Source organism: Amblyraja radiata, chromosome 2 (genome assembly GCF_010909765.2).
Source record: "Amblyraja radiata isolate CabotCenter1 chromosome 2, sAmbRad1.1.pri, whole genome shotgun sequence".
Taxonomy (NCBI): Eukaryota; Metazoa; Chordata; class Chondrichthyes; order Rajiformes; family Rajidae; genus Amblyraja; species Amblyraja radiata.
This window is the reverse complement of record NC_045957.1, coordinates 66,082,921-66,106,230: the sequence shown is the minus strand read 5'-3', so window position 1 is coordinate 66,106,230 and position 23,310 is coordinate 66,082,921. Positions and strand designations below refer to the sequence as shown.

The 23,310-nt window shown below is 40.4% G+C and overlaps 1 protein-coding gene across 3 annotated transcripts in view; it reads left to right on the top strand.

Annotated features, from left to right (window-relative positions):
• Positions 1-23,310, top strand: part of adamts16 (ADAM metallopeptidase with thrombospondin type 1 motif 16) — a 201,896-nt gene that overhangs the window by 114,796 nt on the left and 63,790 nt on the right. For all 3 annotated transcript variants that reach the window (XM_033048173.1, XM_033048183.1, XM_033048191.1), the window contains 5 exons: positions 4,225-4,373; positions 13,123-13,295; positions 15,829-15,959; positions 19,238-19,361; positions 20,553-20,797. In XM_033048173.1, coding sequence (XP_032904064.1) covers positions 4,225-4,373; positions 13,123-13,295; positions 15,829-15,959; positions 19,238-19,361; positions 20,553-20,797 — 822 coding nt within the window. The remainder of the gene's footprint in view (positions 1-4,224; positions 4,374-13,122; positions 13,296-15,828; positions 15,960-19,237; positions 19,362-20,552; positions 20,798-23,310) is intronic.

Genomic DNA, 23,310 nt, shown 5'->3' with positions numbered 1-23,310 from the left:
CTTTTATTCCAATTAATTCTATATCCTGAGAACTGACCAAATTGAGTTATTAAATTTAATAATTTGGAATACTAGTTTCTAACTTTGTAATATATATTAGTACATCATCTGCATATAAGGAAATGTTATTCCTTGTTTCTCTAGTGTTATATCCGTATATTCCTGTATGGGTTCTAACACTTTCTGCTAATGGTTCGATTGCAAGAGCAAATAATAGTGGGGATAGTGAACATCCTTGTCTACAACCTCTAGAGAGGTTACATTTAGTTGATAACATTTGGTTTGTTAATATTCTAGCTGTTGGATTAGAGTATAACAATTTAACCCATGTACAGTACTTCTCTCCCAATTGAAATTTTTCCATCACCGAAAATAAATATGGCCATTCAACCTGGTCAAATGCTTTTTCAGCATCTAACGAAATAATTGCTAGATCTGCATTAGGAATTCTATTGGAGTATATAATATTGAATAGTCTTCTCAGATTATAAAATGAATAACGTTTTGGAATAAAACCTGTTTGGTCGGGGTGTATTAATTTGTTAATCACTAAGCTCAATCTATGAGATAGAATTGTAGTTAATATTTTCTGATCAGTATTTAAAAGGGCTATTGCTCTATATGAACCTGGGTCTTCAAGATCCTTATCCGTTTTTGGTATGAGTATGATTGTAGATTCATTTAGAGTTTCTGGGAGTTTCTGTTGAGTGTAAGCGTATTTGTACAGTGTCTGTAGGTGTGGAGAAACCAGGTCATAAAATCTTTTATAAAATTCAGAACTTAGACCATCAGGACCTGCAGCCTTTCCATTTTTTAAAGATTTAATTGACTTCGATGTCTTTTATCGTAATTTCAGCACCCAGTGATTCTCTCTCTTTCTGATCTAAACCCACAAGCTTACATTTCTGTAGAAATGTTTCCATTCCTGCTGATTGTTCTGTCATTTTAGATGAGTACAATTTTTGATAGTATTGTAAAAATCTATCATTAATATCTTTAGGCAGTGTTAGTGTTTCTCCCTTGTCTGTTCTAATTTTGTAAATTGTTTTTTCCCCGTCCAGTTTACGAAGTTGTCGCGCTAATAGTTTTTGTGGTTTATCACCAAATTCAAAATTTAATTGTTTTGTATGTTGATAGAGTTTTATAACTTGGTCTGAGTATATCTTGTTCAATTTATATTTCAGTACTGCAATTTTATTGTGTTTTATCATGGATGGTGCTGCTGCATTTTCTATGTCTAATTGCCTTATTTCCATTTCCAATTTCTGTTGTTTGGCCCTATTCTCTTTGTTAAGAAATGATTGAGAAGAGATTAATGCTCCATGCACAAATGCTTTAAATGTTTCCCAAAGAAGGGAGGCAGAGATTTCAGGGCTATCATTAGTCTAAAAAAACATATTAATCTGTTTTACGAGGTATTCATTACATACCTTTTCTTTTAAGATTTGGGGATTAAGTCTCCATTGTGGCTGTGTCCCTACCATTCCGTTTAGTTTAATCATAAATGTTAGTGGAGCATGGTCTGAGATTATGATATTATGATATTGCGAGTTATAGGTGAATGGGATAAGTTTTGAGTCTTCTAAAAAATAATCTATCCTTGAGTAGGTTTTATGTACTGGTGAGTAAAATGAATATTCTCGACCCGATGGGTTTTCAATTCTCCAAACATCCTTAATGTTGGTAGTATTAATATATGAGTTTAGAAATTCACTTGATTGGGATTTTAGTTTTCTTTGAGTTGATGATCTATCCAAATAAGCATCCAATGTCTCCACCTTTAAGTCTCCACCGATTATTAAGTTTTGTTGTGTACATTCCGGGATATTGTTAAGTATTCTCTGATGATTGCAGTGTTAACGTGCAGAACGAAGGATTAATGTTATCAGTGAACTCTTCAATAACGTTGAGGGAAATATGCTTTCAATTACACTCACCTCACAAAATGTGGGTCTGTCGTATTACATGATATCTGATGTTTCAGAGAAAAAATCCCAACCTCCAGGCAACATTCTTTCACTGTTAATAAGAAAGAATGAGGGGGAACTCGTGGTATATTAGATATTTGTTTGCTAACTATTCCTGGAAACTATCTGCATGTGAGTTTATTTGTGGTTTTTGTAGCATCAATTAAATATTCTATATTTTATACTTTTATATTTTATACAGTGAAGTTTAGATACTCCACTGGGGAGTTCTGCAGGGGTAGGTGCTGGAAGCGCTACGCTTCACATTGTATATTAATGATTTGGACGAGGGGATTAAAGGCTTTGTTGCCAAGTTTGTGAATGATACAAAAAAGATGGAAAGGCAGGTAGTGTAGAGAAAGCAGGGACTCTGCAGAAGGACTTGGACAGGTTGGGAGAGTGGGCAGAGAAGTAGCAGATGGAATATAGTGTAGCAAAGTGTGGAGTCATGCATTTTGGTAGTAGGAATAAAGATGTAGACGATTTTCTAAATGGGGAGAGAATCCAGAAATCGGAGGTACAAAGGGACTTGGGAGTGCTGGTGCATGATTCCCAAAAGGTTAATCTGCAAGTCGAATCGGTAGTAAAAAAAGCAAACTCAATGCTAGCATTTATTTCAAGAGGGCTTATTACCAAAACAGGGATGTAATCCTGAGGTAATATATACAAAAACAGGGATGTAATGCATATGGAATACTGTGGGCAATTTTGGGCATATCTGAGGAAGGATGTGCTGGCTCTGGAGAGGGTCCAGAGGAGGTTTACACTGTTGTTTGTCATGTACATCAATGATCTGGATGATGGTGTGGTAAATTGGATTAGTAAGTATGCAGATGATACTAAGATAGGTGGGGTTGTGGATAATGAAGTAGATTTTCAAAGTCTACAGAGAGATTTATGCCAGTTGGAAGAGTGGGCTGAAAGATGGCAGATGGAGTTTAATGCTGATAAGTGTGAGGTGCTACATCTTGGCAGGACAAATCAAAATAGGACGTACATGGTAAATGGTAGGGAATTGAAGAATGCAGGTGAACAGAGGGATCTGGGAATAACTGTGCACAGTTCCCTGAAAGTGGAATCTCATGTAGATAGGGTGGTAAAGAAAGCTTTTGGTGTGCTGGCCTTTATAACTCAGAGCATTGAGTATAGAAGTTGGGATGTAATGTTAAAATTGTACAAGGCATTGGTGAGGCCAATTCTGGAGTATGGGGTACAATTTTGGTCACCTAATTATAGGAAGGATGTCAACAAAATAGAGAGAGTACAGAGGAGATTTACTAGAATGTTGCCTGGGTTTCAGCAACTAAGTTACAGAGAAAGGTTGAACAAGTTAGGGCTTTATTCTTTGGAGCACAGAATGTTAAGGGGGGACTTGATAGAGGTCTTTAAAATGATGAGAGGGATAGACAGAGTTGACGTGGATAAGCTTTTCCCACTGAGAGTAAGGAAGATTCAAACAAGGGGACATGACTTGAGAATTAAGGGACAGAAGTTTAGGGGTAACATGAGGGGGAACTTCTTTACTCAGAGAGTGGTGGCTGTGTGGAATGAGCTTCCAGTGAAGGTGGTGGAGGCAGGTTCGTTTTTATCATTTAAAAATAAATTGGATAGTTATATGGACGGGAAAGGAATGGAGGGTTATGGTCTGAGCGCAGGTATATGGGACTAGGGGAGAATACGTGTTCGGCACGGACTAGAAGGGTCGAGATGGCCTGTTTCCGTGCTGTAATTGTTATATGGTTATATGGAATGAGCAGGTTAACCTATGATGAGCATTTGTCAGCACTGGGCCTGTACTCGCTGGAGTTTAGAAGAATGAGGGGGGACCTCATTGAAACATACAGGATACTGGAAAGCTTGGATAGAGTGGTTGTGGAGATGATGTCTCCACTAGTAGGTGAGTCTGGGACTAGAGGTCATAGCCTCAATTAAAGGATGTTCTTTTAGGATGGAGATGAAGAGAAATGTATTTAGTCAGATGGTGGTGAATCTGTGGAATTCTTTGCCACAGAGGGATGTGGAGACCAGGTCAGTGGATGTTTTTTTATGGAAGAGATAAATAGATTCTTGATTAGCACAGGTGTCAGATGTTAAGGGGAGAAGGCAGGAGAATGGGGTTAGGAGGGAGAGGAATATCAGCCATGATTGAATGGCAGAGTAAACTTGATGGGCCAAATGGCCTAATTCTACTATCACAATTGCTTGTTATATAAGAATTTGGCCTCTTCTCAGTTCTTCTGCTTTCTCTGCAATGCAGTGGTGCCGTCGTGGGCAATGTGTGAAGCACGGGGATTCGGGGCCAAAACCAATAAACGGGCGCTGGTCAAACTGGTCCATGTGGTCACCTTGTTCAAGGAGCTGTGGAGGAGGAGTGATGAGCAGAGAACGTCACTGCACAAGTCCAAGGTAAGGAAGTATTTATATTGTCAACAATTCTTTCTTTCTAGAATTCTCCTGCTTTTCTTTGAGCAATCAGGAATTCAATCAGGATTCTTCTAACGTCTCACTGCAAATTCAAGAGAAAATTGATGGGAGTCCTTGGGCCAAATGACATAAATGCCTGAGCATCGTGGTTATGAGAGTGGGCAGAATATGCATTAACCTCCAGGGAATCTGTGCTTAGGAAGCACTCTGAGTATATGTGGGGTCCATAATATTTGAGGCAATTGAAAACAGGCATGTGAAATGGTTGTAATCTAAATGTGAATCATTGATCTGTTACCCAGCAACTGCTCAGTGAGGAGAAATATTTCTTGGGTTTTGATGGTTTAATTAAGTAAAAAAAATACCAATAATAGTCAACGGGAAGAATAAAGTGGTAAACATATAAATTATCCTGATGGTTTAATTATGGAAAAAATAATAACACAAGTCAACGGGAAAAATAAAGCAGTGTACATATAAATCATCCTGACTATCAAAGGGGGTGCCTGAAGTAATGTTGCCCCATTCTTTAATTGAAAATACTTTTCCGGTCATTCTAGGAAATCAAACAATATGTGGGTGTGATGAACATATCTCTAATCTAACTGAAGATTTCCAACATGATGAAATGCTGGAAGCTTTTATAAACCACTCGAAATTATTAATTAAAATCTGTAATGTCTGAAACCCCCCACCAAACAATATAAAATTGTAAGTTTTTAAATTTGTGACTTTTTTGTTGTTTACTTATTTCATCCTACATTCTCAGCCCGACACCCAGTAAAAATCAAATGCAGTTCCACATGAATTATTACTGGATAATAATATTAAAATAATTGAAAATTAGTTTAGTTTGGAGATACAGCATGGAAACAGGCCCTTCAGGCACCGAGACCACACCAACCCCCACACATGAACACTATCCGCTACAAGGGACAATTTTTACCACGCCAATTAACCTACAAACCTGCACGTCTTTGGAGTACGAGAGTACACCGAAGATCTCTGAGAAAATCCACGCAGGTTACAGCGAGAACGTACAAACTCCACACAGACAAGCGCCCGTAGCCAGGATCGAGCCCGATTCTCTGGCGCAGTAATCATTGTAAGGCAGCAACTCTACCGCTGCACCACCCATCGTGCCTGCCCCAATTAATTGGAAAATAATTGTCAATAAATGATTAACAAGGAAATCCCATATTCCATACATTACAATGCTGTAATTGCCCAACACAATAGCAGATGAGGCTGCATCTGCCTTTTTACATTTTATCTATATAATCTCAATCATCAGTTATCTAATAACTCAATGTCTAAATGTTTACGTATCTGGAAGTTTGAAATTCAAAGCTTTTAAACTTTATTTAAGAGCGTGTTAACAATGCTTTAGAACAGACCTTAGAAATATTTACCTCTGAATCCAAATTCTGGTTAACAAACTTAAACGACGAGTTTGCACAAAATCACCCTTGAAATGATGCATTGGTCAGCCAGCATTCACAGATGAGTTCTGCAACATGAGAAAAAGGTGTTAAGAATTTCCTAAAGCTTGCATGGTCTTTTCCAACTATAGGCAGAAATCTGAGGAGCCCCAGTCTTGTAGATACTTTGAAGCTGACTAACATGAATTCTAATCAAAGGCTACGTGACCTTCAGCCGATGTTTCATGCCTTGACTGTAGTCGTTTACACTGCTTAACATAGATGTGTCAAGTTCCACACAACATGTTTCTCTTGTTGACACTGAAACTGAGGAGGATTAAAATGTAACTGCTACATCATCTAGCAATGGACAGATGAAGATCTTGGATGGAATCCATCAACAGCTTTCCCCCCACCACAGAGAAAGATAATTAGCTGGCTTAATTTCTGTGGTGTCTCCAATTTATGTTATTTATTTTAAATGAACAATGAATGGTTACAGAAGAATAACACTGTTAAATGTAGTTTCCAGGGTAAGGATGCTAGTTGGCTTGTCGGAAACAATTGGGTTTTAACTTGGATGACCACAGGAGCATTCTAGTTCAGAAATATGTAAAAAGTTAAAGTGGTGATGGTTTGTGGTATAGACAAGCTTTGTGGGACGATCCCTGGGAGAGATTTTTTTGCGCACACAAGACCAACTCATTATATGCATTAAAACAAGCCTTGCATACAAAAATATACACAAAGGCCTTTCTTCCATTGCCATTGCAGAAGCAGTGAATGATGTCTAATGAGCTGCTGTGTGGGGAGCGGGGAGAGCAGAGGTGGGGTGTTCACTGAGAGAGGCTGGAGGTGGTGGGTGAGGTTGGATTAGAATTGATTGAATACTGGAGTCCAAACAACAGTGTTACTAAAGCAACAAGAAGGCTAGGGGGAGCAAGAATGACCAGAGCCCTATCTGCCAGGAGTTCAGCGTCTGCAGCAGAAGGCCAGGCAGTTGGAGGGTGGAGGGAAGGGTTGGGTTTGGGGTGTGCATTTGAGGTAAGAGAGGTTAGGAAGAGAGAGGACAAAGGTTAATACACAATAAAAGGTTTTGAATGAATGAATAGGTTTATTGGCCAAGTATTCACATACAAGGAATTTGCCTTAGTGCTCCGCCCACAAGTGACAACATGACATACAGTGACAGTTAGGAATGGCACATAAAACATTAAACATTAATAATAAAACATTATTGATTAAACATGTGAATTAAATAAAATACCAGAGCAAAAGGAGACGACAGATTTTTGGTTATTGAGTAGAGCTACTACTCATGGGAAAAAAAAACTGTTTTTATGTCTGGCTGTGGCAGCTTTGACAGTCCGGAATCGTCTTCCAGAGTGAAGTGATTCAAAGAGTTTGTGGCCAGGGTGAGAGGGGTCAGAGATGATCTTGCCCGCTCACTTCTTGGCCTTTACAGTGTACAGTTTGTCAATGAGGGAAGGTTGCAGCCAATAACATTCTCAACTGAATTGGACCATAATTTCCTGTGGCAGATTGTGCTTCCTCAGCTGCCGCAGGAAGTACATCCTCTGTTGTGCCTTTTTGACTGTGGAGTCGATGGTGGCACCCCATTTAAGGTCCTTAGATGATGGTCAAAAGACTCCACAGATGTGACTGTGGTGTTATTGATGGTGAGTGGGTGAGGGGGGGAGCTCTCCTAAAGTCTACTATCAATTCCACTGTCTAAAGAGCATTGAGCTCCAGGTTGTTGCGATGGCACCAGGACACCAACTGTGTCACTTCCTGTCTGTCGGCAGATTCTTCCCCATCCTGGATCAGTCCAATCAGGGTTGTCGTCCGCAAACTTGAGAAGCTTGACAGAAGAGACTGTGGAGGTGCAGTCGTTGGTGTAGATAGAGTAGAGGGGAGGGGAGAGTACGCAGCCTTGCAGTGCTACTGTGCTGAGGGTTTGCGGGTCCAAGATGTGCTTTCCCAGCCTCACATGCTGCTTCCTGTCTGTCAGGAAGCTGGTGATCCACCGACAGAGAGGTTCAGGCACAGTCAACTCGGAAAGTTTGGAGTGAAGTAGCTCTGGCACAATGGTGTTGAATGCAGAGCTAAAATCAACAAACAAAATCGTCGCATAGGTCACCCAGAGCTGCCAAGTAATACAGATTTTCCATATTTTGTACGGAAATGCGCTAAGAATACGGATGTATGATTTTACGTTGTTAAATACGGAATTTTAAAAAGTCATATTTAACAACGTAAAATCAACCATAGAGGAGGTGTAGGGACAGGTGTTACATCTCTTGCGCTTGCAGGGGAAAGTACATGGAGAGGGGGTGGTTTGGGTGGGAAGGAATGTTGACCAGGGAGTTGTGATGGGAACGGTCTCTGCAGAAAGCGGAATGGGGTGGAGATGGGAAGATGCGGCTAGTGGTAAGATCCCGTTGGAAGTGGCGAAAATGTTGGAGGATTATGCGCTGCATGCGATGGCTAATTGGGTGAAAGATGAACTATCCCTGTTGCGATTGGGGGAAGTGGGAGCAAGAGCAGAGCTGCAGGATATCAAGGAGACCCATGTGACGGCCTCATCTATGATGGAAGAAGGGAAGCCCTGTTCCCTAATGAATAAGTCATCTCAGATGTCCTGTCATGGAGTACCTCATCTTGGCGCAGCTACGGTGTAGATGGAGGAATAGGGAATAGAGTCTTTGCAGGAACCAGGGTGGTCTAGATAGCTGTGGGAGTCAGTAGGTTTATGAAAGATGTCAGTCGATAGTCTATCTCCCGTGATGGAGATGGTGAGATCAAAAAACGTTAGATAGATGTCGAAGATGGTCCAAGTGAATTTGAGTGTAGGATGGAAATTAGTAGTGAAGTTAATGAAGTCCGTGGGTTCGGCATGGGTGCAGGAGGTGGCCCGGTGCAGTCGTTAATGTGTCATTCGTTAAGTATTGAACATAGTTAAGGGAAAGATGGACGTTTATTGAATTTACAATGCATTTATGCAGAATTTATTTCTATGCATTTAGTCTTTGATATGGTTGTGAAAGATTTCTGATCTATTGAGAGATTTTATTTGAACCAAGGGGTAAGAATTAAAATTGTAAAGTTTTGTTATGAATTGATTACAATTGATCGAGATTCATGTTTATATTATTTATACCTAATCGATCCCTCACAGCATGATCTGACATTGTTATGGTTCTCTGACTGAGGAAGAAGCATGAAAAATAGTTCTTTACATCTTGCATGCATCAAAGCATAAAATAATATCTCCTCAGACACTTTACTGGAAGACACCTTATCACTCAAATATACTATGAATTATAACCACATGGTATTTGTCAAGTGGAGGCCATCATCTAGCTCAGGAGAGCTGGGAATTGTCAGAAATTCACACCAGAGAAGATACAAACTAACTCTGAATCACAGATATTGCTGCATTGAATATTGAAAAGGCAACCAATTATACGTCAATTATACATCCTCATTGAGTGTTCAATTAAGAAGTCCACGCATTAGAATGAAAAATGTTAGTTTAATATATGTATTTAACATCAGGCTTCTCTACACTTGTAATGATTCATTGAATTGTCCACCGGTTGAGATTTCCCATTTTCAAGGAGGAAGTGGGAGCTACATAATTGAGCAATGCATCTAAGTCTCAGATTAATGTAAGATCCTTATATTCCCTTTCAACCAAGCACAGCACCACATAGATAGCAACTCATTCATGTAGATTAAACATTTTACCAGTTGGTCCAACTGCAAAATTATTCCATTAACTCCAACTGAGTTTATCATTCTACATCATAACATCCCTCCCTACATCATTAACATTTTCCAGCCTACAATCATCTAAGATCTCATTAAGTACATCTTTTCATGAAGAATTATAGTAATGCTACTAACCTTTTAATAGACTTCAAAGCATGTTTGACATTAATGATTTGATGAATGGGTGTAATTAGGCTTGCTGTATTTCCAGTACATGGGAAACTATTATAACATTATATATGATTGACCAGTTGTCAGTGTAAAATGGAAATTGTGCAACCAGGCCATTTGTATCTACCAGAAGGAAAATTGAGGTGTTTTGGTAGGGAATTAACTAAGTCTTGACTTGTTTGGAAGCATGTACAATAACAAGAGTAATTTCTTAGTTTGGAGAAGTATGGACAATTGTTTATAATGTTGGTACAAGTAAGCTAACAATGGTTTATGTTCAAAAAGGAACTGCAGATGCTGGAAGATCGAAGGTACACAAAATTGCTGGGGAAACTCAGCGGGTGCAGCAGCATCTATAACAATGGTTTATGTTGTGTTTGCCTTAAATGTTGAGTCAACTTCCCCCTAATTATTGGTAATTAGAGAAAGTGGTGGGGTGGAGCAAGGTGGTGGAGTGCATTTATGTCCTTAAGCTAAATTTCTAATTTAATTGGACACTGGCATATTGAACCAATCTAGTGCAACACAGTGCCAGAAATATTTCTGTTGTCCAACTGAGCAAAGATGTCCAGTTGGTAATATGCTCTTTAGTAGTTTTAGATAAGTTTCCAGACTAATCAGTTGAACTACTGAGACATTTAGACAACAACTTCCCATGAATGGCATTAAACAAAACAGCAGGATATCTAAACTGTTGATCCTCAACAAAGTGATAGACACAACATTATTTCAGTACTGGAAAAGATGTGTATCAGTTCTTATGCTTTTTTCCAGATGGAAGTGAGGTTATTTTGAATAGAAACTACTCCACAAACACTTCCTGATTCCTTCAAACTGTAATTAGTGAGGAAATGGAGACAAAAGAGACTGAATATGCTGGAATCTTGAGCAAAAAACAACGAGTTGGAGGAATCAGCATGTCAGGCAGCATCTGTGGAGGGAATTGACAGGCAACGCTTTGGGTTGGGGCACAAAACATCATTACAATATACAATACAATACAATACATTAGTGAGCAAGGTTGCTGATATTTTGTTAGGACACATACATAAGCACCTACTAGTATCTAGACAATGATTGGTTTTGTATTAATCTCATAATAGCCCAAACTTAGTTGTTAATGAACATTATTAAGAACTCATTCACGGTGACATCACACAATGCTCAATTCGTGGTGCTGCCAATGTGAAATTGTTGTGTGTGTACAAAAAGCACAAATGGCCTCGGCCCCACGTGCTAAACTAGACCTTGAATGCAGGACTGAGACCTCTTTTAACATTAAAAGGGACCTGACCATCCTTGCCTGGGCTGTTGGCAGTGAAGCCAGGAAGTCCAATATCTCCCAGGTCGTTTCTTCTTTAAGTATTCTTACTGAATGTTTCAACCACTCAATTCTCACTGCCAGGATCCTCTTGATCTATTTCCAGACTAACTTAAACCTCCCCACTACTTGTGTCACTATTCACATGCTCAACAATTCTACCAGCCCTGCAATCTTTTGCTTGTAGCTTGTTCATCGCCATCCCTCATATTTTTCACTTGCTCCCACCCCGAACCTTGAACTCCCCAGACTGACTATGGTGTCCCAAATCATTGTTCGTCCCTCAGCCATTTTTCCCACTCTTGATCTTCACTCCACCAAACATTCTCCAAACATCCCTCTTCCTTACCACTCTGCAATATGCTTTCATTTACCAGACAATCTAGCCCATCCCTCCTTTCTCCATGGTAGCTTGCACTTTATTAACAAGATGTGATTTATGTGATGCGATTGTCAAGCTCTTGTTTAGTCAGTAGGTGCAGACTTAGAAACATAGAAAATAGATCTAGGAGTAGGCCATTCGGCCCCTCCTTCAATATGATCATGGCTGATCATCCAAAATCAGTACCCCATTCCTTCTTTCTCCCCATATCCCTTGATTCCGTTAGCCCCAAGAGCCACATCCAACTCTCTCTTGAATACATCCAGTGAATTGGCCTGTGGCAGAGAATTCCACGGATTCACAACTCTCTGGATGAAAAAGTTTTTCCTCATCTTAGTCCTAAATGGCCTACCCATTATTCTTAAACTGTGATTCTTGGTTCTGGACTCCCCCAACATCAGGAACATTTTTCCTGCATAATTAATAATTGCATATGTTTTTTATAAGATTCCCTCTCATCCTAAATTCGAGTAAATATAAGCCCAGTCGACCCACTCTTTCATCATATGTCAAGCACATTATGCACGTGATCAGGTGATGATGAATGCATTGTGGTGGGTTTGCTGGGCATTGCTTCATTGGACCTGTTTACTCATTTCAAGTTGCTGCTCTGGTTTTAAACATTATGCATTGTTGACGTTTTTTGATACAACAGAGTTGTTTCTAGGGTCTTGCTTAGAGCTATTACGAACCATTCGCTTTGTTATAGGTCTGGAGTCATATATACCTGCAGTCATTTGGGTGGGAAACTTCAAAGAAGGAACTAAGTTTTAATGACAACCTGATAGTTAATGGTTAGCATTATGCTTGAGTTAATTGAATGTAAATTCCCCAACTGCAGTGGAGGAATTTAAACTTGTATTATCAATTTGTGGATTTCCATTTCTGAATAAAAATAACCACTATGCACCAAATCCTGATAATCCTATACATAAATATTTTTTTCCCTGACTTCTCTAAGTCCCTGTGATGGAAAGCACCAGCCTTCAGTGTACTACTAAAGATCTGAATGGTAATGCACCACGCCAATGTAGCATAACGAGTACAATTTTAAGAGGACTGAATCTGTAAAAATATTTTTCATATTTGTTACTTTTCTTGATTCATCGATGGAATGTGAATGTTGCTAACCGTATCCAATTGCTCCCAAATTAGGGGCTACTTTAAAAAGTAAACGTTTTGCTCTAGATGTGGAGTCATTTGCAGGCCAGACTGGGAAAGGGTGACAAATTCAACTTCCTTTAACATAAATGAAACAGATAATATTTTTGTTGTAATTGAAATGGGCATGCTATTCATATTAGTTTTTTATGCCATGCTGTGGAAGAGTTAAGATGTGTTTCCTAATCAATACTCCAAATATTTGATTTCTAGTCCAATACCAATGACTAAGATGTGTTTCTGTATGCATGGACCAGCATCAGTCTGTGTATCAATGTGACTGAGCACATGGATCATGTTGGAGAGAATTTCTCATATGGTAACAATTATATTAATGGGAAAATGAGGTCTGCAGCAGGAGTTTGAACACTTAATATAGGTTAAGTGTTCATCTGATGTAAATAAACACTGTCTTAATGCATTGATGAAGACAGTACGATCATAATATTTGTTCTGAATACGTGAACGTAACACATGTGAACAATTGACTTTTTCTCCAAGGCCCCAGTATGGAGGAAAATTCTGTGATGGTGGCACTCGTATGTACAAGCTCTGCAATAATCAAAATTGCCCCAATAATAGTGTGGACTTCAGATCGCAGCAATGTGCTGAATACAATAGCAAGCCATTTCGAGGGTGGTACTATAGTTGGAAGCCATATGTGCATGTTGAAGGTAAGTGTATATTTGCTTTTTTAAGTTGTAACAAATTGTTTTGCAAATCATAAGCAATGCCGTATATTCTTTGCAGATGAATGATTGCTTTGCTAAGTATGGGTTTTAATCTTTGGAAGGAGTTTTGGAAATTAATTTGAGCCTAAAGCTTCCAATATATTTTTTTTAAATGTCACCTGTTGGACTGTGGTTGGAAAATCAGGACATATGTGTAATATATGCTTTAAAAGGCAGAAAGAGAAAATAGCCGAAGAAAACCAAAGGTTAAAGGATTAAGGTGCATGGGGTGAGCTTTGGCTAGGTGTCAAGGACAGATTAAATAATGCTCATACCAGAGATGTGTGGAATGCAGGAAACAGCTTAGGATAGAAGACTAGAAAAATTAATAAACTTTAGATGTGTTTAGACTACAGGTTTATAAACCTGTGCAAACATTTTGAATCTGAAGCTTGGGATACAAGCACCCAATGAGGGTGGCATAGGATTGTGGTTGTGGACAAGTTGGAAACATCATATGAAAACACAGTGGCATAGTTGGTAGAGCCTCACAGTACCAGAGACCCAGGTACTATCCTGACCACAGGTGCTGTCTGTGTGGAGCTTGCATGTTCTTCCCATGACCACGTGGGTTTCTTCTGGGTGCTCTGGTTAGTCCCACATCCCAAAGATGTGCGGGTTTGTAGGTTAATTGGGATCTGTAAAAGTGCCCCTAATGTGTAGGGATGAGAAAATGGGTTAGCGTAGAACATGAGTGAATGGGTGATCGATGGTCAGCATGGACTCGGAGGGCCGAAAGGTCTGTTTCCATGTTGTATCTCTCTTTATAGGAAGTTGTCAAATTGCAGTTTGCATAGAGGGGAGGTTGGAAGGTTGACCAGAGCTTTAGTAAAGAGGGAAAGCCTGTACAATATCAAAGTGGGAATATTAAGTAGCAGTGTGGTAAAGGAGATGCGACTTTAACAATAATATGAAAGCAGGATACTACAGATGTCAGAAATAAAAGCACAAAATCCTAAAAAAGCTCATCAGATCTGGTAACACCTGTGGAAAGAGGAGCAGAGTTGTTGTCTCTCGGAGCTAGGACCTACCATCTGTATACCATTCATGTATTAGAGTGCTGATGGAAGTCTTTGATCTGCGATGTCCTTTTTCTCTTTACGGATGCTGACTGACAGACTATTTCCAGCATTTTCTGCTTTAATGTTAGCATTACTTACTTTTGAAATGAATTCTGAAAACAACTTTTATGTTCTTCTGACTTAAGTGTTGGCGAGTTCCCCTATTCATCAATATGAGGACTGTCAGAATTGAGAAATATAATAATGGCATTACATGTCCTCGCAGCCAAACCCGTATCCCACATTAGTTGGAAGGGAGTTGTTTGAAAATGCAAGCCTCATGATGTACATAGAGCCAGGGCACTGTGGAGAATGATGATAAGGACATTCTCCATCTCGTGTCAGCCAGCAGTCTGGACAAAATGAGTGCCACAGTCTTTATCGTGGGGTGTGCGAACTAGAGGAGATGATGGATGGTGGAAGGGACAATAAAGGTCCCCCCACAACAGTACTCAGAGCGGCTGCCTTCCTAAACTTCCCCCCAGTCCCAGCCACTGATTTTCCAGGTTCTATTTCCAGCTTCCATCAGCACTGCAGCCAACCACTATTTAGGTGGCCTGAAATCAGCAAATTGGCATGGATTGGCTGCTTAGCATCTGTTAAATAAAATTCACAGTGGGGGTCTGGCCAATAGTCAAAATCTAATCCATAATGTGTTTAAATGCTCATTCCAACCCAGCAACAGCATGCTTTAATTGCAAGTTGTTTAACTCCCCAGTGGAACAATGAGAATTGTTCTCAATTTCCTTCACTGCCATTCTAATCAACTCTTGATGAGAGTGATGGTTTGTGCCAATTTGTGGCCTGTTTTGTATGAGTAATTGTGGCCACAGAAAATGCACTGGGACTGTCCCAAGTATTGAAAGAATAGGATAACTATCAACTCTCCAAACTGCAGAAACCACAGCCACTACCCGTGGTGTGTTTCTTATTTTGTTTTTGAATATTTTGAGCCTTAATGAACAGGCTGGCATAAATCTCTGGCAGAGTCCAACAAAAGGGTTGTTATTTCTTGAAAGGACAAATAGCATGTTAGGTCTTGGATGTGTTTGCTTGGAAACTGAGTGGCATTAGTTTATAACAAGTTTTGTTTGAGAGCTCGCCAGTGGGAAATGCGGAATCAAGGAGCAGGGCTGCTGAACAGCTTGGCCTTTCCATCGCATGCTCTGTCATTTGTGGAGCAAGCAAGGAAATTGAGTGGGACCAGGGAAAATCACAAACTCTCTACAGTTTGGACTCCCTGATTTCTTATAAAATGTAAATGTGCAGTGCACAAAACCATGGCACTAAAATATTCAACTTGAAAGCAAGAAACCATCTGCTGGAATTGCTTTTAAGACTTATCTCTTTTACTATGTAATTAAGGCTGCTCTGTACACTTTTCAAAAAACTAAATCTCAGCTTGTCATTTCCAGACCACGATCTTTGCAAACTCTACTGTGCTGCAGAAGACTTTGACTTCTTCTTTGCTCTTTCAAGTAAAGTCAAAGATGGAACACCATGCTCAGAGGAAAGATCTGATGTGTGTATAGATGGCATATGCGAGGTAAATTGGGTGTGTTATCGATATTCACCCCCCCCCCATAGCTATCCTTGGACTCTAGCCATCACCAATACCCCCAGTTCTCTGCCATAAAATGTACAGGTTCATTCCACAACATAATTGAGTTGACATTTTCCAACTTTGATTTATGTAACAAAACATTGCACAACAATACTCCAGGTGCTGTCTCACCAGGGCCATGTACAACTGCAGAAGGACCTCTTTGTTCCTATACTCTACTCCTCTTGTTATGAAGGCCAACATGCCATTAGCTCTCTTCACTGCCTGTTGTACCTGTATGCTTACTTTCAGTGACTGATGAACAAGGACCCCAGATCTCGTTGTTATTCCCCTATCCCCAACTTGACACCATTCAGATAATAATCTGCCTTCCTGTTTTGCCACCAAATAATAATAATAATAATAATAATATATCTTTTATTGTCATTGCACGTCAGTGCAACGAGATTTAGTGTGCAGCTCCACTGATGTACAAGAAAGGTAAATAAATACAATACATAAATAAACAAGCTGAATTGATTGACGTGACCATCTGAGGGAGACTGTCCAAAGGGGGTGGGTGGGGGGGCACTCATTAGGGCCGGTTCAGAGCCGCTATAGCTCTTGGGATAAAACTGTTCCTGAGTCTGGAGGTTCGGGCGTAGAAGGCCTTGTAACGTCTGCCGGAGGGAAGTAGTTGAAACAGACCGTGGCAGGGGTGTGATGAGTCCTTATGGATGCTGAGGGCCTTCCTGAGGCACCGCGTGTGGTAGATGCCCTCCAAGGCTGGTAGCTCTGTCCCGATGATCCGCTGCGCTCTGTTGACGACGCGCTGAAGAGCTCTCCTCTCCGCCTCCGTGCAGCTGAGATACCACACAGGGATGCCATACGTTAGTATGCTCTCTGTGGTGCAGCGGTAGAACGTTGTCAGCAGCTGTTGGGGCAGACCAGTCTTTTTTAATGTCCTCAGGAAGAACAGTCGTTGCTGTGCTTTCTTGACCAGCGCGGCGGTGTTTGTGGACCATGTGAGGTCTTCTGAAATGTGAGTGCCCAGAAACTCAAAGCTGGACACTCTCTCCACACTTTCCCCATAAATGGAGATTGGGGCGTATTCTCCAGAATGGGACCTCCTGAAGTCAATAATCAGCTCCTTGGTCTTGGAGGTGTTTAGTGCCAAGTTGTTATTGGCGCACCAGTCCGCCAGGTTCTGCACCTCCGCTCTGTAGTTTGTTTCATCACCGTTGGTGATCAGCCCAATCACTGTTGTGTCGTCTGCAAACTTCACGATGGTGTTGGTGTCGAATGCAGGGACACAGTCGTGAGTGAAGAGGGAGTAGAGCATGGGGCTTAGTACACAACCCTGTGGTGTGCCGGTGCTCAGGGTGATGGTGGAGGACAGGTGCGGGCCCAGTCTCACTGCCTGCGGTCGCTCCGTGAGAAAGTTCAGGATCCAAGCGCATATCGGTGAGCTGAGGCCTAGCTGGTGGAGTTTGGTGGTGAGCTTGGTGGGGATGACCGTATTGAATGCAGAGCTATAGTCAATGAAGAGCATCCTCACATACGTGCCCTGTCTGTCCAGGTGAGTCAGGACAGTGTGAAGGGCCAGAGAGATGGCATCCTCTGTCGATCTATTTGCCCTGTATGCAAATTGATGGGAGTCCAGTGAGGCAGGGATGCTGGATTTAATATGGGAGAGGACCAGCCTTTCGAAGCACTTCATGGGGATTGGAGTCAGGGCAACCGGCCGGTAGTCGTTGAGGTTGGTGATTTTGGACTTTTTCGGCACCGGCACTATGGTGGCTGTTTTCAGGCACTTGGGGACCGTTGCCAGAGATAGAGAGAGATTGATGATTCTCGTGAATACCTCCGCCAGCTGTCCAGCACAGTCCTTTAATACTCTTCCCTGTACACCATCCGGGCCTGCAGCCTTGCGTGGATTGATCCTACGCAGAGCGCACTGTACCTCCTGAGTGCTCAGTGTTAAGGCCTGTCCCTCCGCTATGGCCGGGGTTATTCCACACCTGGTGGTGTTGCCAGTATCGAACCGGGCAAAGAAGGTGGATAGCCTAACATTTATCAACATTAAACTGCATCTGCATTGCATCTGCCCACACACCCAACTTGTCCAAGTCACCCTGTATCCTCATAGCATTCTCTTCACAGTTCACACTGCCACCCAGCTTTGTGCATCTGCAAATTTGCTAATGTTATTTTTAATCCCTTCATCTAAATCATTAATGGATATTGTAAATAGCTGTGGTCCCAGCACCGAAACTTGCGGCATCCCACTAGTCACTTCCTGCCCTTCTGAAAGGGGCCCGTTAATCCCTACTCTTAGTTTTCTGTCTGCCAGCCAACACCATGTGCTATAATTTTGCCCACTAATCTCCTGTGTGGGAGCTTATGAAAGGCTTTCTGAAAGTCCAGGGACACTACATCCATTGGCTCTCCCTTGTCCATTTGTCAGAGTAGCGCTGTCCTCTTTAACAACCCTTGCTACTTTTCTCAGGACTACAATAGTAGTATAATTATTACTCCTTTCAAATCTGCTCGTTGGCCATGGCAATTTTCCACATTGCATAGAAAATTCTTGATTAGGATGGGTGTCAGGGGAGAAGGCAGGATAATGGGGTTGAGGGGGGAAAGGTAGATCAGCCATGATCGAATGGCAGAGTAGTCTTGATGGGCGGAATGGCCTAATTCTGCTCCTGGAACATGAAGAGAGTACCTTTCCTGAAGCTCATTCCACATGTTACATGGTTACTGCTAATGTGTTTGAATAGCTAGCTGGGTCAGACTGGCCCTGAATATAAATTGTATATACTTTCCCTGCTCAATTACATTTAGTACTCACATTATTAGCAGCATTCAAATAGTTTCCAATTTTGTTAAGAATGTTTAGCTGAATCTGTCAGTTTGAGGAAAAAGCACTCAGAGCTACATCATTAGTAAGGAAGTTAGCCCACTCACTGCCAGGATAAGCTTGTAAAGCCCTCATGAAGCATTCATTATTAAATAGTCCATTCATGGCTTACAGAGTGATGTTTTATTACTCCTTCCAATCAGCAAGTGAAAGATTTCACTGTTACTAAACTTATGAATGAAATCTGCAACAAGAGTGCTTTTTTAAAACACCTTTTAACTTGTAAATGTAGATTTGAATTAAGCATGTTCAGAATACAAAATAGAAACTATTTAGCAATACCGTGCTACATGTATAACGCAGTGAAAATCATGCGATCATGCAATGTTGTTCTCATATTTATTTTCACCCCTCACAGGCCGTTGGATGTGACCGTGTTCTCAGTTCTAAAATTGAGCCAGATGCTTGTGGTGTCTGCAAAGGGAACAACTCCACGTGTAAAATCTTCAAGGGTCAATACACCAAACAGCACTATGTAAACCGTACGTTTTGATCTGTGTTATGTACTGAATCTCCCACTGTAGTAATCATGATGCCCATCTAATCCACTGAGTAAGGGGATACAGACTTTTAAGCCTCGTAGATATGCACCGTATAAAATTGAATCCAAACTCCTATTAATACTTATAATTGCAGCTAAGGTTGCCAACAGATCTGGGTGATCTGTTTTAAGATTCATGTGTAAGTCTGGCAAGGCCACTGAAACTGTTTGTGGAAACCTTTTGACCCACAAAATTAACATAGGACAAACTAATAACTCAGTCTGATTGCCAAGTCTAAAGAACTGCAGATGGTCCCCACATAATATTATAAACATGTTATAGCGATCATAACTTTAGAATGGCGTGGCTTGGTTACACTTGGAATTATCCTCTTCATGCCTGAAGATGCCGACTTGTGTGGGATACATCTTCATAAGTACCATCCCCCTCTAATACTCTTATCATCATAAACAATGTTGAAACCACACCAGCTCTGCTCCTGTCCAAATACTGCCTCTCTATACATTCTGCCAGGAGTTGATGCATAACAATAACAAAATAAACCATTTATTTTTTCCATAATTTTAAGGGGCTTTGGTGTGGTCATCAAAATTCCTGTTGCTTCTCTCACAACAATCTCAATACCAAAATGTTGGAGACATCTCAGCAGGTCAGACAGCATCCTTGGAGAACATGGCTAGGTGATGTTTCAGATTGGGACCCTTCATCAGACTCTACCCGAAAAGTCACCTATTTATGTTCTCCAGGAATTCTGCATGACCCGCTGAGATTACTCCAGCATTTTGTGTCTTTCCTTGATAAACCAGCATCTGCAGTTCCTTGTATCTAAAGACCAAATCGCCTTTTGAATTTGAAGGGTAAGATTGAACATTTACACGATTGAAGCATTGGACACCAAAGTCCGTGCTGGTCCCAATTTATGCAGCTAATAGAAATCAGAAGCAGTACAAATTCCGTGTATGGGTCCCACTGTCGGATTCCTAAATTAGCCCACCGCAGTCAGATAAGGCTCACATTAGATGTAGAACCATACAGTATTTGCCATCTATTTGCCTTTTATTTATTTTGCACTAAGCTGAAAGTTTGTTTGATATAAAGCTGAAAATATTTTAAAGAGAGTATTTGCACCTTAATTATTTGTAATAGATTTTTTTCCTCTCTCTCCACCAGAATATTATACGGTAATCACCATACCTGCGGGAGCACGTAGCATTCATGTGCATGAACTAAACATCTCCAATGCTTACATCGCCATTAGAAACCAACAGCAGAAATACTATCTCAATGGCCATTGGACCCTTGACTGGCCTGGGCGACATCGGTTTTCTGGGGCGATATTTGACTATAAAAGGCCGTACAATCGACAGGAAAGCCTTTCTGCCACTGGCCCCACTAATGAAACATTGGTGGTAGAGGTAAGTTTGCCCACTAATTCAACAAAATATCAATTACTCTTCCAACTTGTCAGCTAGTGAACACTAAGGGTATTTTTCAAGGAAAGGAAAGTCTTATTGGAAAATAAAGCATGTTATTAATTTGTGAATTCTCTAACAGTAGTTTCAGATATGATGAGGCAAGACTGGCTATTAATTTCTTTCATGGTCTTGCCTTTGTACACTTTCAGCACAGATACTGTTATCTCAATAAGATATGAGGAAACAAAAATAAACCTGCCTGCATGGTTTAATAGTAGACCAGCCATTGAATTTCATGAAAAGTTGCATTTTTGTTGTCACTCGTATTGCTGTAATTCGTAAGGATGTCAGAGGTTATGGGGTGAAGGCTGGAGAATGCGGTTGAAAGGAAAAGATAGATCAGCCATGATTGAATGGCGGGGGAGACTTGATGGGCCGATCGGCCTAATTCTCCTCCTAGAACTTATGAACTAGCTTTCAAGTCCAATTCCGAGTTTAGTTAAGAGATACAGTGCGGAAACAGGCCCTTCGTCCCACCGAGTCTGAACCCACCAGCACCCCCACACATTAACACTACTCTACACACACTATGGATAATTTTTACATTTATACCAAGCCAATTACCCTATAAACCTGTGTGGGAGGAAACCGAAGATCTCGGAGAAAACCCACACAAGTCATGGGGAGAACGTACAAACTCCGTACAGACAGCACCCGGGTCCGGGTCTCTGGCGCTGTAAAGCAGTAGCTCTACCACTACGCCACCGAGCCGCGGGCCTAGGTGTTGTATTTATTAAGTGAAAGTTGCTTTCTTTTCACCAATTTACTACAATAATATTTCTTAATGGCAGCCTTGCTGGGATTAAAGATTCTCCATCAATTAATGCAATGATGTGGCAGTAAATTACACGTGCTAAGGTTTACCAGCTTGCTACCATTGTCTTTATATTGTTAACACCTACGTTTCTCTGACTTTTAAGGCACATTTTTCTTTCTGTAGCAATGTTTCTATTTAATTTTGTTTAATCAGACAGTGAGGATTACATGTGAAGCAAAGATTAAGACCTATGTTTCGTATATCTATGCTAGCTTTAGATAGCTATTTAGTTTTTTTTGTCTTAAACCAATTTGCCACTGCCTGTCGGTCAATGAAGGAGACACAGATATTGGTGACAATGTCTAGAGGTTCCTAAATACCCTAATTTGTCTGTTCATAGTATATCTGAAGATGTGGCAATATTGCTGAGGTCAACGCTTTCTGCGGTAGGGATCTGTGGAATTCTCTGCAGCTGAAATCAGTTGAAGCCAAATTATAAAATTATATTTTCACTACAAACCTCTGGCTTTTTACTGAGCTCCATCTGATATGTTTCCACATAGGGGTGTTCTCAAGTCTGAATTAGATGATGGAAGTGATGCAGTGTTCTAAATTGAATAGTGCAAAGTGATTCAAATCTTGCAAGATAATCCCACGACTACACATTTTATTTAAGGAAGTATCTAATTGCTAGTCTCAAATGTCTGTATCCCCATTAGCACATGGGTATGGAAATTAAATTTAGTTCAGGATGGATGGGTGTAACAAAAAATATGATCTAATGCAATAATATTTGGAGCACCTTAACTCCGTCCAGCACTATAGATTATTATTGAGATAATATTGTACATGATTAAAAGCCTGCCAGCAATGTGAGGTCTGCCGAGAGTAATGGATATAAAATATGGAAACAAATGGTAATTTGCCAAGAGCTGTCATAATGAGGCATTCTTAGTAGCAGATATTGTGATAAAGAACATACACATTAGAAATGGTTTAATAGACATCCAAGACTATTATGTCATCTTGTGTGGTAATTTTGCACCAGCAGCCTCCGTTCAAGTATTGTTTGTTCTAAAATGGAAATATCTTGTGTTATTGTAAATCCTTAAATCTTTAGATGTTTATTGTGATTCGGGGGAATATAAAAAGGCAAATTACTTATATCCACATATAAACTCCCATGTTTGAAATGTTACAGTAAAAACCGAAAGGATGAATTCCAGTAGTTCTCTCCATCTAATATAGCATTGGCAGACGAGCACAGAAAGGAGAGTGAGCAATTTACAAATTGATTTTATATATTTCCATGGCATAAATCTTTAAAAGATTAAAGTTAAGTAAATTTCAAGGAGCAACTGAAAGGTTAGATGCTAATGCTGTTTATGGGGAAATGCTGTGTTATACAAGGGAAAGAGTTGATCGTTTTAAACACATTATTGCATAATATATATTAAGAAATTCGCCTGTGAACAATTCTGAAAGATAGTCATATAACATTTGGAATGACACATGGTAAATTCAGCCACCTTGTTAAAGCTGAAGACTCTTGTGATGAAGTGTTTAACCATGCCTATAAATCGGTGGACAACTGGTCCATATTAAATGATGCAGATTGAGATTCCATTGCACCTCCTGAAAAATACATGCTTGGGGATTACTGTCTGGTTGTATCAATTACTGAGCAGCCTGGCAA